Source organism: Ranitomeya imitator, chromosome 5 (assembly GCF_032444005.1).
Source record: "Ranitomeya imitator isolate aRanImi1 chromosome 5, aRanImi1.pri, whole genome shotgun sequence".
In the NCBI taxonomy this organism is placed as follows: Eukaryota; Metazoa; Chordata; class Amphibia; order Anura; family Dendrobatidae; genus Ranitomeya; species Ranitomeya imitator.
Genome location: NC_091286.1, coordinates 204,500,853 through 204,513,430, shown reverse-complemented (window position 1 = coordinate 204,513,430; position 12,578 = coordinate 204,500,853). Strand labels below are relative to the sequence as shown.

The 12,578-nt window shown below is 40.9% G+C and overlaps 1 protein-coding gene across 2 annotated transcripts in view; it reads left to right on the top strand.

Moving 5' to 3' along the window:
* The window catches only part of AGPAT4 (1-acylglycerol-3-phosphate O-acyltransferase 4), a 207,881-nt gene that overhangs the window by 45,106 nt on the left and 150,197 nt on the right, over positions 1-12,578 (top strand). For both annotated transcript variants that reach the window (XM_069769523.1, XM_069769524.1), the window contains exon 2: positions 7,922-8,159. In XM_069769523.1, coding sequence (XP_069625624.1) covers positions 7,982-8,159 — 178 coding nt within the window. In that variant the 5' untranslated portion in view covers positions 7,922-7,981. The remainder of the gene's footprint in view (positions 1-7,921; positions 8,160-12,578) is intronic.

The following is a 12,578-nucleotide window of genomic DNA, read 5'->3' as shown; positions in this document are numbered from 1 at the left end:
TGTACTTTCTGTGTAGGTTGGTGTCTGGTCTTATCACTGGGTGGCGGGTGGAGGTTTCAGCAGAGGGCTGAAACAGGAGTCAGGGTCAGGCCTGGCGACCCAGACAAGCACACCATCAGTGTAAATTCTGGGAGAGCGACAGATAGGGTTTTCCCTAGTCTGAGGGATATCGCAGGGGCCCGGGCAATCAGCTTTAGTCTACCCAATACCCCCGTGACAATATCAGTCTGCCAATACACCAAATTAAAACCAATCCAGATAGGCATGGCAGTAAATTTCAAAGACAGGCACATATACAAGCTTTATAAAGCCCAGAATAAGATGAACCATATCAATGAGGTAAGGCAAGATGCATGATAATGACTCTGGTCCCACCGCAAGATGGTGGTAATATCGCCCATAAACAAGGCCAGGGAAGGAGTTTTCTGGCTCGGATGGGCTGAAGTAGGTGTATTGGGGCTTTCTCCTGTTGTAGAGGGCTACAATTTACAGTATCCTCGTGCGTTGACATTAAAATTTAGAGCACAGTTCTCTGGCTCCAAAAAATAAATTCAGAAATAAACCATTCTCTGCAATGGAGTTTCTGGTTTGGCTTCTTATCCTAAGTCATGTGACAAGGCTTGTTCAAAGGGTTGATCTTGAACCTTTGGATTGCTATTTCCAATAGGTTGCACTAGATTTCAAGTCCCCTTCTTTTCTGGAAGGGCTAATTACATCTTCCTTTACTGAAGGTCACCACAATAAAGTATATTCTGTAGGGTATGGACTTTTTTTACATTGGAACCCTATAAGCCATGCATGCAAGTGTATGTCTATGCAATCGTACAACTGGAAAATTGTGTAAAGCAGAACTAACATCCATATACAGTAATACAATAAGTAACATAAATGCTAAAATATCAGAGATCTTTATTTAATAATTGTAACAAAGGGACACAATTTTATCTTAAAACCAATAAAAAATATAAAAAATAATATTTTGCAAGATTAGGAACAAGGCATCCAAAGAACAATACATTTGAAAGCCCTAGCAAACTACCTATCAATAAGCATATAAATCCATGTTTATAGTTTAACAGTACATACAGCCAAAAAAGACAAAATTAAAGAATAGTGGTGGAAGAATGAATCGTTCTCTTCTTTTAAAGGTTAATAGCAATAATAAAAAGAAAATACATATGCAAAGAAAGTTGTTTTGACATCCCATAGCATATGTGAATTTTTTGCCATTTTTTTGTTGTGCTTTTCAGGCAGGTTCCAGGCTAAATCCGCCTGCAATAGATGTTGTGTGCACATACCCTAATACTAGTTAAAGGTAACCTCTTTGAGCTTTACATATAATGTAGACCATTATAAGACTTTTTTTTCCCCCTACCTTGTCCGTAGCTGTTGTATGAACATGGTGTCACAGAAATGAAAACACTGCTTGTTTGGAAGATAAAGGGACCACAGTGACCCAAGTACCATTAGCGCAGAAGATCCTTTAACCCCCAAGTGTGGCATGGAAAATACTGTAACATATCTGGATCAATGTGGACACTGTTATCATTCTGGCCCCCTACCCATCCCAGGAAGATAATTGCAGAATAGCTTTTAGAGTCTATGGAGGAGCACTTTACACCCTACAGTATCTGAACAGAGTTTACTAGGTCTTGCTTGTTCCCCGTGTTAATTTATGAGCTACCTGTTGTACTGTTTCATATGATCCTGGTCAGGTGGAATATTATTTTGTACATTTACAGAAAATTGCAGAACATCAGCAATAAATTATATTTATCGCATGTTGTTCTCAGCAGGAAACTAAAATGTTAGCATTTCTATTTTAGATGTAACAATCTACAATTTTACTTCTGACTTGGCCTTTTTATTAAAAACAGTTTTAAAAAAATCACGAGTACATTAGCAAAAGCTATCACTTTATCATTATCAAGTCAAGTGATGTGTTATCCAGGTTTTTTTTGTGGTGATTATGTTTTTCTTATATCTAGCTATTTCACTTTTTATCTAATCTAAATATTTTAAACCTGTATAATAATATTCGGGCAACAGTGAAGCAGTTCATGATCAAATTGCTGCAAACTGAGGAAGATTGACAGTCATCTTGTGTTTCTTCCATTTTTTAATAATTGTGCCGACAGTTGTTGCCTTCTCACCGAGCTGCTTGCCTATTGTCCTTTTGCCCACCCCAGCCTTGTGCAGATATACAACTTTGGCCCTGGTGTCCTGAGACAGCTCTTTGGTCTTGGCCATGCTGGAGTGTGATTGATTGAGTGTGCAGACAGGTGTCTTTTATACAGGTAACAAGTTTAAAAAGGTGCAATTAACACAGGTAATGAGTATAGAGTAGGATGCTTCTTAAAGAAAAACTAACAGGTCTGTGAGAGTCAGAATTCTAGCTGTTTGGTAGGTTATGAAAAACTTATTTCATGCAATAACATGCAATTTAATTCTTTAAAAATCATACAATATGATTTTCTGTCTTTTATTTTTAGATTCTGTCTTTCACAGCTGAAGTGTACCTACAAAAAAAATTACCGACCTCTCCATACTTTGTAGGTGGGAAAACTTGCAAAATCGGCAGTGTGTCAAATACTTATTTTCCCCACTGTGTAATCCCGTGTAATCCCCCTTGACGTCAACACAGTTAATCCACATCGCTTCAATTGATAGGATGTCTTCAAAATATGAGACTTCTTGCTGCTGCAAGAACCCTGTTATTGCCTATTTAACGGTATTATCGTCAGGAAATCGTTGCCCACGCAGAAATTTCTTCAGGTTCTGAAATAGAAAGTAATCAATGGAAGCTAGATGTGGACTGTAGGATGAATGATTAAGCTCCATGAGGACTCACTCCCAGATCGCAGCTTGTGATTTGGGAGACTTATGAGCTAGTGCATTGTTGAGAAGCAGCTACACACCTTCCAACAACTTCCCATGGCATTTGTTTTTGATTACCTTACATGGTGCCTTCATTGTTGAAGCATAGGTGTCTGAGTAATGGTTGTCTTGTGTGGCATGAAATCTAGTAATAAAACACCTTCTGTGTCCTGAAATACTGTTACCATGCTCTTTCCAGCTGACTACTGGACAAAAAATTTCTTTGAAGTTGGTGACTCCTTGTGCTTCCATTGCATGGTCTCAGAATCATGGTGGTGTACCCATGATTCATCAGATGTAATAATTTGAGGATTAAAGTCTCCTGGACAGCATGTCTAAAGTCTCTTTGCTAAATTGCTGGTGACATGTGTTTTGCTCAGGCGTCAACATTTGTGCACCCATCATGAATTGACCTTTGACATTATCAAAACATCATGAATGATACTGGAAATCATGCCAACCGTAAAGAGCCAGTGTCAGTCAGTATTGGGGGTGTGCCCCCATGACTGAAACTGAATGCTGTCGGGGAGAATAAAGATCATTTTCTCTCCACTGCGTTGGGCAACGTGGAGGCGCTGGGCAGGTTAGTAACGCTATTAACCTGCAGATTTACCCCATATCTGCAGGTGAATAGCATTTTTGCTGGTGATGGGTTCCCTTTAATATAGTGTAGAAGTTATACACTCTTAAAATTCACACTTGCAATTTCTTACTTATAACACACAATCTGCTTTTTCAATGATCTAATGTCTCTATTAGCCAACCCTTTTAGGAAATCAATTTCTGGAGTCAACTGCTTCTTTTCTCCTCAAGATTAGAAGTGACAACTTTCTACAAATAAATCTACATAAAATGTTGAAGATCATTCTAAACTTGCCCAATCTAAACATGCCCAGAGAACAAGCAATAACCAGTACTTTGTTCAGTTGTTGCTAATCACATCTTCTGAACTGACTTAAAAATTATTGTTTGCAGTCCGCACATCCCCTCGTGTTAACAAACATGTGCCTGTTGCTTGCAGTTGACACGGATGATGCTACAACAAAAATCACTTTAATTGTCGAACATACGGTTAATTCAACTAAAAGATAAAGCAAATCTATCAACAGTGTAAACGAATCACAATTTTGTAAATCATGGTATTGGTTATGGTCTGCTTATCAGGAACCTGTCAGCACCAGCGACCTGCCACGGCTGAGCAGGGTGACTCACGCACACTGCGGGATAGCCCGGAGTCAGATGCCACGGGGAAAGCTCAGGCAGACTGGATCTGAGCAGCATTGTGAGAGGAGATGCTGAGGATAGCAGAAAGAAGAAGGACCTGCTATCATGTGACCACAGGGGCGGGGCTTAGCATCATGCTGCTGAAGATGAGTGCAGGATGCTACCGGGACCCTGGAATAGAGGAGTACGGAACTCAGGTCGGACAAGCAGGGGTCATACATGGAGAGGGTGGCGCGGTACAGGAGGGGCGAGCAGAGATTAGTCAGAACGTAGGCAAGGAGTCATACACGGAGATAGCAGCGCAGTACAGGAGGGAAAGGCAGAACTCTTAACGGGGACAGAACCAGATAAGAACCAGACAAGCATAAAGTAGCACAGGCACAAAGCACAGCACAACAGGATCACACACACTCGGCCAAGGGTCAAAGTATAAGGAAGGAAGAATGACCTCACAATGAGGTTATGAGAAGCCTCCCATAATCCCAGAGTGAGGCTGTCCAGATTAAGTTCTGAACTACCTAATCCCACAAAACAAGCAGATCATGACACTGCCAATATTATTGGTAGAGCAGATTGCATGCAATCTCGTAACAATATTGAGTTATCGAGGTTGACACTACTCCAAAACTGTTTTTCCTTGGAGAAGTCAGAAAAGAAATTATAAAAACTTAAAATATAGTGTTATTCCCCCTAAAAACAAGTTATTCCCTATCCACGCATGGTGTGTGCTCCATTTGTTGTTTATATAACTGCAGAGTTCAGCACTCAGCTATACATGTATATAGCGGCATGTAAATTTAGGGAGTCAAAATTACTAATATAGTGGACAGTTAGGCAACTTGAAGATGAAATGATCTCTAAAAAGCCTAAAGTTAAAGATTGCTCATTTCCTTTGTATTTTAGGCAATGTATTTTATTTTATTTTTTTATCTTTTACATTTTAAAAATAACAAAAAGGAAAATGAGCAGATGCAAAAGTTTGGACCTAGTAGCACCCCTATTGAAAGTATCACAGTTTGTGAATGTTTTTTAGCAAGCCAGGTGACTTTCAGTTCTTGTTTCAGGGATTTTCATCCATTCTTCCTTCAAAAAATCTTCCAGTTCTGTCAGATTCCTGGACCATCTTTCAAGCACTGCTATTTTGATGTCTAGCCACAGATTTTCAATGATTTTCAGATCAGAGGAGTGTGAGGGCCTTTGTAAAACCTTTAGCTTTCACCTTTTGAGATAGTCTATTGTGGATTTTGACATGTGTTTAGGATCATTATCCATTTGTAGAAACCATCCTCTTTTCAACCTCAGCTTTCTTACAGGGGCTATGTTTGCATCAAGAATTTAATTGGATCCATTTTTCCCTCTGCCCGTGAAATGTTCCCCATTCCATTGGCTGCAACACAACCTCAAAGCATGATTGATCCACCGCCATGCTTAATGGTTGGCGAGATGTTCTTTTCCTGAAATTCTGTGATCTTTTTTCTCCACACATACCTTTGGTCATTGTGGCCAAAGAGTTCCTCATCGGTCAACGGGTGTGTCTGAAGAGTAGCACAATGTACCACAACTCCAGAGTATGCTAAATCTGAAGATCTTCTGCAGTCAAGCGGGGGTTATGATTTGCCTCTCTAACAATCCTACGAGCGACTCTCACTGGAATTTTGCTTGGCCTTCTCCTGCTTTGTAGGCCTCCACTATTTTCATTTTCAGAGTGCTTGGTAGGTGCTTAGACAAACCCATGGCTGCTATTTTTTGGCACAATGTTAGAGAAGGCTGGGTTCTTATAAAGTTGGGAAATTTGCATCACCTGGCCTTATTTAAGGTTTGAAACCTTGGTGAAAGTTATCTAGCACACATTTCCAAGGATGATCAAACTTATGCATTGGCCCATTTTCCTTTTTGTGATTTTTAACCCCTTCAAATTGCGGCCCTTTTTCGTTTTTGCGTTTTCATTTTTCACTTCCCTCCTTCCCAGAGCCATAACTTTTTTATTTTTCCGTAAATATGGTCATGTGAGGGCTTATTTTTTGCGGGACGAGTTGTACTTTTGAACGACACCATTGGTTTTTTGCCATGTCTTTTACTAGAAAACGGGAAAAAAATTCCAAGTGCGGTGAAATTGCAAAAAAAGTGCAATCCCACACTTGTTTTTTGTTTGGCTTTTTTGCTAGGTTCATTAAATGGTAAAACTAACCTGCCAATGTGATTCTCTAGGTCATTACGAGTTCACAGGCATCTAACATGTCTAGGTTATTTTTTATCCAAGTGGTGAAAAAAAATTCAAAACTTTGCTTAAAAAAAAAAAGTGCCATTTTCCGATACCCGAAGCGTCTCCATTTTTCGTGATTTGGGATCGGGTGAGAGCTTATTTTGTGCATGCCGAGCTGACGTTTTTAATGATACCATTTTGGTGCTGATACGTTTTGATCGCCCGTTATTGCATTTTAATGCAATGTCACGGCGACCAAAAAAACGTAATTCTGGCGTTTCGGATTTTTTTCTCTCTACTCTGTTTAGCGATCAGGTTAATGCTTTTTTTTATTGATAGATCGGGCGATTCTGAACGCGGCGATACCAAATACGTGTAGGTTTTTTTTTTTAATTGTTTTATTTAGGATGGGGCGAAAGGGGGGTGATTTAAACTTTTATATTTTTTATATTTTTTTCATATTTTTAAAAACATTTTTTTTTTACTTGTGCCATGCTTCAATAGCCTCCATGGGAGGCTAGAAGCTGGCATAGCCTGATCGGCTCTGCTACATAGCAGCGATCATCAGATCGCTGCTATGTAGCTGAAATGCAGGTGTGCTGTGCCGACCACAGGGGGGCGCTCACAGCAGGCCTGCATCAGTAACCATAGAGGTCTCAAGGACCTCTATGTTTACCTTCCTGATGCATCGCCGACCCCCGATCATGTGACGGGGGTCGGCGATGACATCATTTCCGGCCGCCCGACCAGAAGCGCCGGTTAAATGCCGCTGTCTGCGTTTGACAGCGGCATTTAACAGGTTAATAGCGGCAGGTGAATAGCGATTTCACCCGCCGCAATTGCACGCACATGTCAGCTGTACAAAACAGCTGACATGTCGTGACTTTGATGTGGGCTCACCGCCGGAGCCCACATCAAAGGGGGAGACACAACATGCGCCGTACTAGTACGGGGCATGTCGTGAAGGGGTTAAAATGTAAAAAATGACAATATACATATATTTTTACCTAAATACAAAGGAAATGTGTCATCTTTAACTTTAGTCCTTTTAGAGATCATTTCATCTTCAACTTGCATAACAATAATTTTGACCTGCGGTGCCCAATCTTTTACACACCACTGTATATATACTGTATGTACATTTCTAAATATAAATATATATATATATATATACACTGTATATATATATATATATACACTGTATATATGCATGCAGAAAAACCTCCATGTGAATAGAACTAGTTAATATAGGGTCAGTGTATTGATACAATTGCGGTAGTATTATTCTTGGTTACCATGCAGAAATTAAACAAAAGTGTTCCTGTGAACTATTCCTCAATGTTTCACATTTTATGAATATAATGATGCTATGAAAATTGTATTTTTTAAAGCAATTCAAAGCTATTTTGCTTTAAAGCCAGTATAAAATTTAGAACTGAAGTAAGTGACATTTCTCTGGATAGGGTGAGCTTGTCTACACACAATGAACAGTAATGGAAACCATTCCTGACACATTGAATGATGGTGTGAAATGTTATATGTATATAATGCCCGTTATACAATATATCTTTGTTTTAATATTCACTTGTATCTGTTCTTTTATTTGTTGTTAAATAGGTATTCTCTTGACAATCTGAATGGTTTTGCGAAACTCCTGTGATCTGTTCCTGGTGAAAAATGAACATCATTGAATTTCTGAAATCTCAGTTCCTTTGTCATCTTTTTATCAGCTATGTGTTTATTGGAACCGGACTTATTATTAATTTAATTCAACTTTTTACTCTTGTTATTTGGCCTTTTAACAAGCAACTATACCGTAAGATCAACTGTCGACTGGCATACTGTGTCTCGAGCCGTAAGTCCTTTTCTTTTTAAGTTTCTATTTTTAGTCTGGGTGGAAATATTTACTAAGTGGTGCATAAGGAAATGTTCCCTGGATAACATTGCTAATTATCCAGGGAAATGTAAGAGTTTAATGATGTAGAAGAGTCCTATTCTGTAAGTGTACACTTCCTACTAACTTTTGCAAATTGAATTGCCTTAACTTACTCTTTAAGAAGGGATTTTTTAACAATGAAGATTACTGTAGAAGGATACATCATCAAATCTAGAGCTTAAACTGTTATAACTGTACAAAACCGAAGTCTCAGGTTTTGATTTAAAAAAAGACTTAAACAGAACCTGTCTGCAGGATTTTGCAAAGTAAACTACAGGCATAGTTATGTTGGCTCTGTTATACTGATTAAAATTATACCTGGAGTGAAGAAATCTGTCTTGTGGTTCTTGTGTAATCAGTGTTAGAAGTTTTCAGCTAATGATATGCTCGTTCTCTGGGGCAGGACTGTATGCATGTCTTATCTTGGTGCTCTAGGCCAGTGAAACCAAAAAATCCTGCCTACAGGCCCCCCAAAGCACGAGCATGTTTGTCATCATAGAGACAGACTTAGGCAGACAGAAAGATAGACAGACACAGAGAAAGATAGACAGACAGGGAGAGACAGATAGACAGAGAGAGAGAGAGAAAGACAGGTCTCTCTCTGTCTGTCTTTATCTCTCTCTGTCTCTTTCTCTGTCTGTCTGTTCCTCTGTCTCTCTTTCTGGCTCTCTCTGTCTGTCTTTCTCGTTCTGTGTCTGTCTCTCTTTCTCTCTGTCTGTTCCTCTGAGTGTCTCTTTCTGTCTTTCTGTCAACTGTTTATATCTCTCAGTCTATCTCTATCTCTATCTTTCTCTCTGTCTGTATTTCTCTCTGCCTCTGTTTCTCTGTCTCTCTCTTGTCTCTCTCTTGTCTGTCTTTCTGTCTGTCTCTGTCTCTCTGTGTCTGTCTCTCTCTGTGAGTCTCTGTCTCTATGTGTCTGTCTATGTCTATCTATGTCTGTTTCTCTCTTTCTCTCAATTCAAATTCAATTTAAATGGGCAGGACTAAGTACTTGTCAGCATTGCCAAACCAAGTGGTAGAATAATTGGGTGATGGGGATAGAGACTCATCCAGGGTGGGGTGTAGGAGTCCATGACATATCAGGCTCCTCTTAGTCTGTAGTAGGCACTGACATATTGTGCTGCTATGGTCACTGTACTTTCCTCTTTCGCCAGTAGCATAAGCAGTTTCTCTTCCTCCTCCATGGAGGTGAATTCTGGGAGGAGATCAGATAGTCTCCTGAAGTGAGTGTCCCTCACTTTGGAGTATATGGGGCAGCTCAGCAAGAAGTGATCCTCATCCTCCACCGCCTCCTGGGGGCACTGCTGGCAGAGTCTGCTCTCTAGGGGCTTGTAGCCCTGTCTGTGCTGCCCGGATTCAATCACTAGGCTGTGGGCATTCGTCTGTACCGGCTCAGGATCTGTCACACTTTGGGGTTTGCTATTTTCTCTAGATATGGGGCCAGTTTGTATTTCCTCTGTAGATTCTGGAATATCACCAGTTTCTGTGATTTGTTCATGTCATTGGTCCAGACACCGAGATATTCCCCTTTGTGTACCAGATTTTGCTTTTTGTTAGGCCATTGCTGTCTTTCTCTGTCTGTCTGTCTGTCTGTCTGTGTCTGTGTGTGTGTCTCTCTTGCTCTGTCTCTTTCTCTGTCACTCTCTGGGGCTATAATAGACAAAAAAGATAAGTTGCCGCACACCCCGACACACGTTTCACTGCCACCTACAGTTTCGTGGTGAAAACCACAGGTGGCAGTGAAACGCACGACAGCAACTAGTATTTTTTGTCCATTATGGCCACAGGTAAAAATCTATTATAGGTTTCATTGGTTGAATATGTTACAAGTTATAGCAATTTGTCCAAGCAGGGTGTGATTATTACTTAAAAATTAACTTTTAATATCTAATTCTTAAAATAGTATAAATATCCAAAAAAAACGAAAGAAACACAAAGGACTCACAAAAATTCACATTCATAGCAATGTTAGAAATAGCCACACTATCCCTGAGACTCTTGGAACCAAAATCATATACCAGTCTCTAGGGGAATAATTATATCAGCACGAGAATAATATCACACTAACAATCACAGACCGCATATCCCATTATACAGATATCGATCATTGGGTGAATCGCAGTAACAGTGATTGATATATAAATTGGAACGATCTCACCTCTGGACTTCCTTCCTCTAGTGAGGATGTGACCGCTCAGTATTGGCACTGTATCCGGGAGGGGGGCACATTCCGGCCGCACACAAACCCACGCTGCCAATGGTATAATTAACCCCAATATAAAGAATACATTTCCCTACGCGTTTCGTCTCATTCACTCATCAGGGGAAATTTTGTATTATCCCTCCAGCTATGTGGGGGATCGCTAAACGCGGGGGTAATAAGACAATCTCCAAAAAGCAACGGCAGCTGCTGTTAAATAACCCACCGAGCTCTTACCCAGGCTCCCGGGCTGACGTCATATCCTAAGCGCTCAGCGTGGTACGCATCGCTGGACCGCACGCGTCACTTCCGGTGACGTTCGCGAATTTGTTTCCATAACAACGCGCCACAAGACCGTACCTTTCATCTCTGGTCAGAGCATCTCTGTTGCTAAGTGACTTCCGGAGTCCAGGTACAGCGCCGCGTTGGACCACTAACGTGGAGTCCCAAAAGCCGCGCTATGATAAAAAAATACATTAACCCTTACACAGTTAAAAAACTCTAATCTAGACCTCCTAATAGGAAGGAGAATCATTCCGTCAGGCATATGCGGGTAAAGAAAAAAAAGGAGGAGAAAAAATGAGTCAGGGGGCTTGTGGCCTTGCTGATCTGGCATTAGACATAAAATATTTTTAAGGGAGTCACAAATGTGAAATCCCCAGTAAGAATGGTAAGTAATTGTAACCCCGGATAGACTTATACACAGCCAATATTCACCATCGATAAAAGATACATGGCTCCCGAGTTTACCGAAGGGTGCCATAGATGTAGTGGTTGTGTGGCATGTCCTGTTATTGCAGTGGGATCAAAATTCTCTAGTGAAGTGACTGGAAGAGAATACCAAATATACCACTTTTATAAACTGCAAATCAAAAGGGGTGATCTACAGAGCAGTATGTCCATGTGGATTGGAATACATAGGTAAAACAATACGCGAATTTAGAAGACGTGTTGGTGAACATTTGAGGGACATTGCTCTAAAAAGAGTTACACCCCTGGCCAGACACATCAACAATGAACATAATGGTGACAGTCGGGAGCTAAAATTCATGGGGATTGACAGGATTGGTGCACCTAAGAGGGGAGGAAATTGGGATTAGATGTTATTACAGTGCGAGACAGTCGATTTTCCGCCTCAAGACACAAACACCAAGAGGCCTGAATGAAATCCTAACATATAGCTGTTTCCTGGAAGGTTAGGTACAAACGAATTGAACAACACGATACTAATTCTACTTTTCCTTCTACCTTTTTTCTCTCATTAGGGCCTGATAGGGCCACAAATAGGGTCAGCCTTCGTGGAATGGGGGCGCCTCTCTTGCGTTTTTTCTATCTTAGGGTGCCAACCTCCATTGCTAGGCAGGGGATGAGCACTAGGAGTTTTCATAGGGAAAGGTCGGGGGTTTGCACATGACACTATCCCTCTGACTATTTCTTCTGTGCACCAATCCCTTTAAGGCCTAGATTCTGTACCCCCTCCATCTCTCCGTAATATTCTTCTTCTGCGGTTACAATTACTTACCATTCTTACTGGGGATTTCACATTTGTGACTCCCTTAAAAATATTTTATGTCTAATGCCAGATCAGCAAAGCCACAAGCCCTCTGACTCATTTTTTCTCCTCCTTTTTTTGCTTTACCCGCATATGCCTGACGGAATGATTCTCCTTCCTATTAGGAGGTCCAGATTAGAGTTTTTTAACTGTGTAAAGGTACCTTCACACATAACGATATTGTTAACGATATCGTTGCATTTTGTGACATAGCAACGATATCGTTAATGAAATCGTTATGTGTGACAGCGACCAACGATCAGGCCCCTGCTGGGAGATCGTTGGTCGCTGAAGAAAGTCCAGAACTTTATTTCGTCGCTGGATCTCCCGCGAACATCGCTGGATCGGCGTGTGTGACACCGATCCAGCGATGTCTTCACTGGTAACCAGGGTAAACATCGGGTAACTAAGCGCAGGGCCGCGCTTAGTAACCCGATGTTTACCCTGGTTACCAGCGTAAAAGTAAAAAAACAAACAGTACATACTTACCTACAGCCGTCTGTCCTCCAGCGCTGTGCTCTGCACTCCTCCTGTACTGGCTGTGAGCGTCGGTCAGCCGGAAAGCAGAGCGGTGACGTCACCGCTC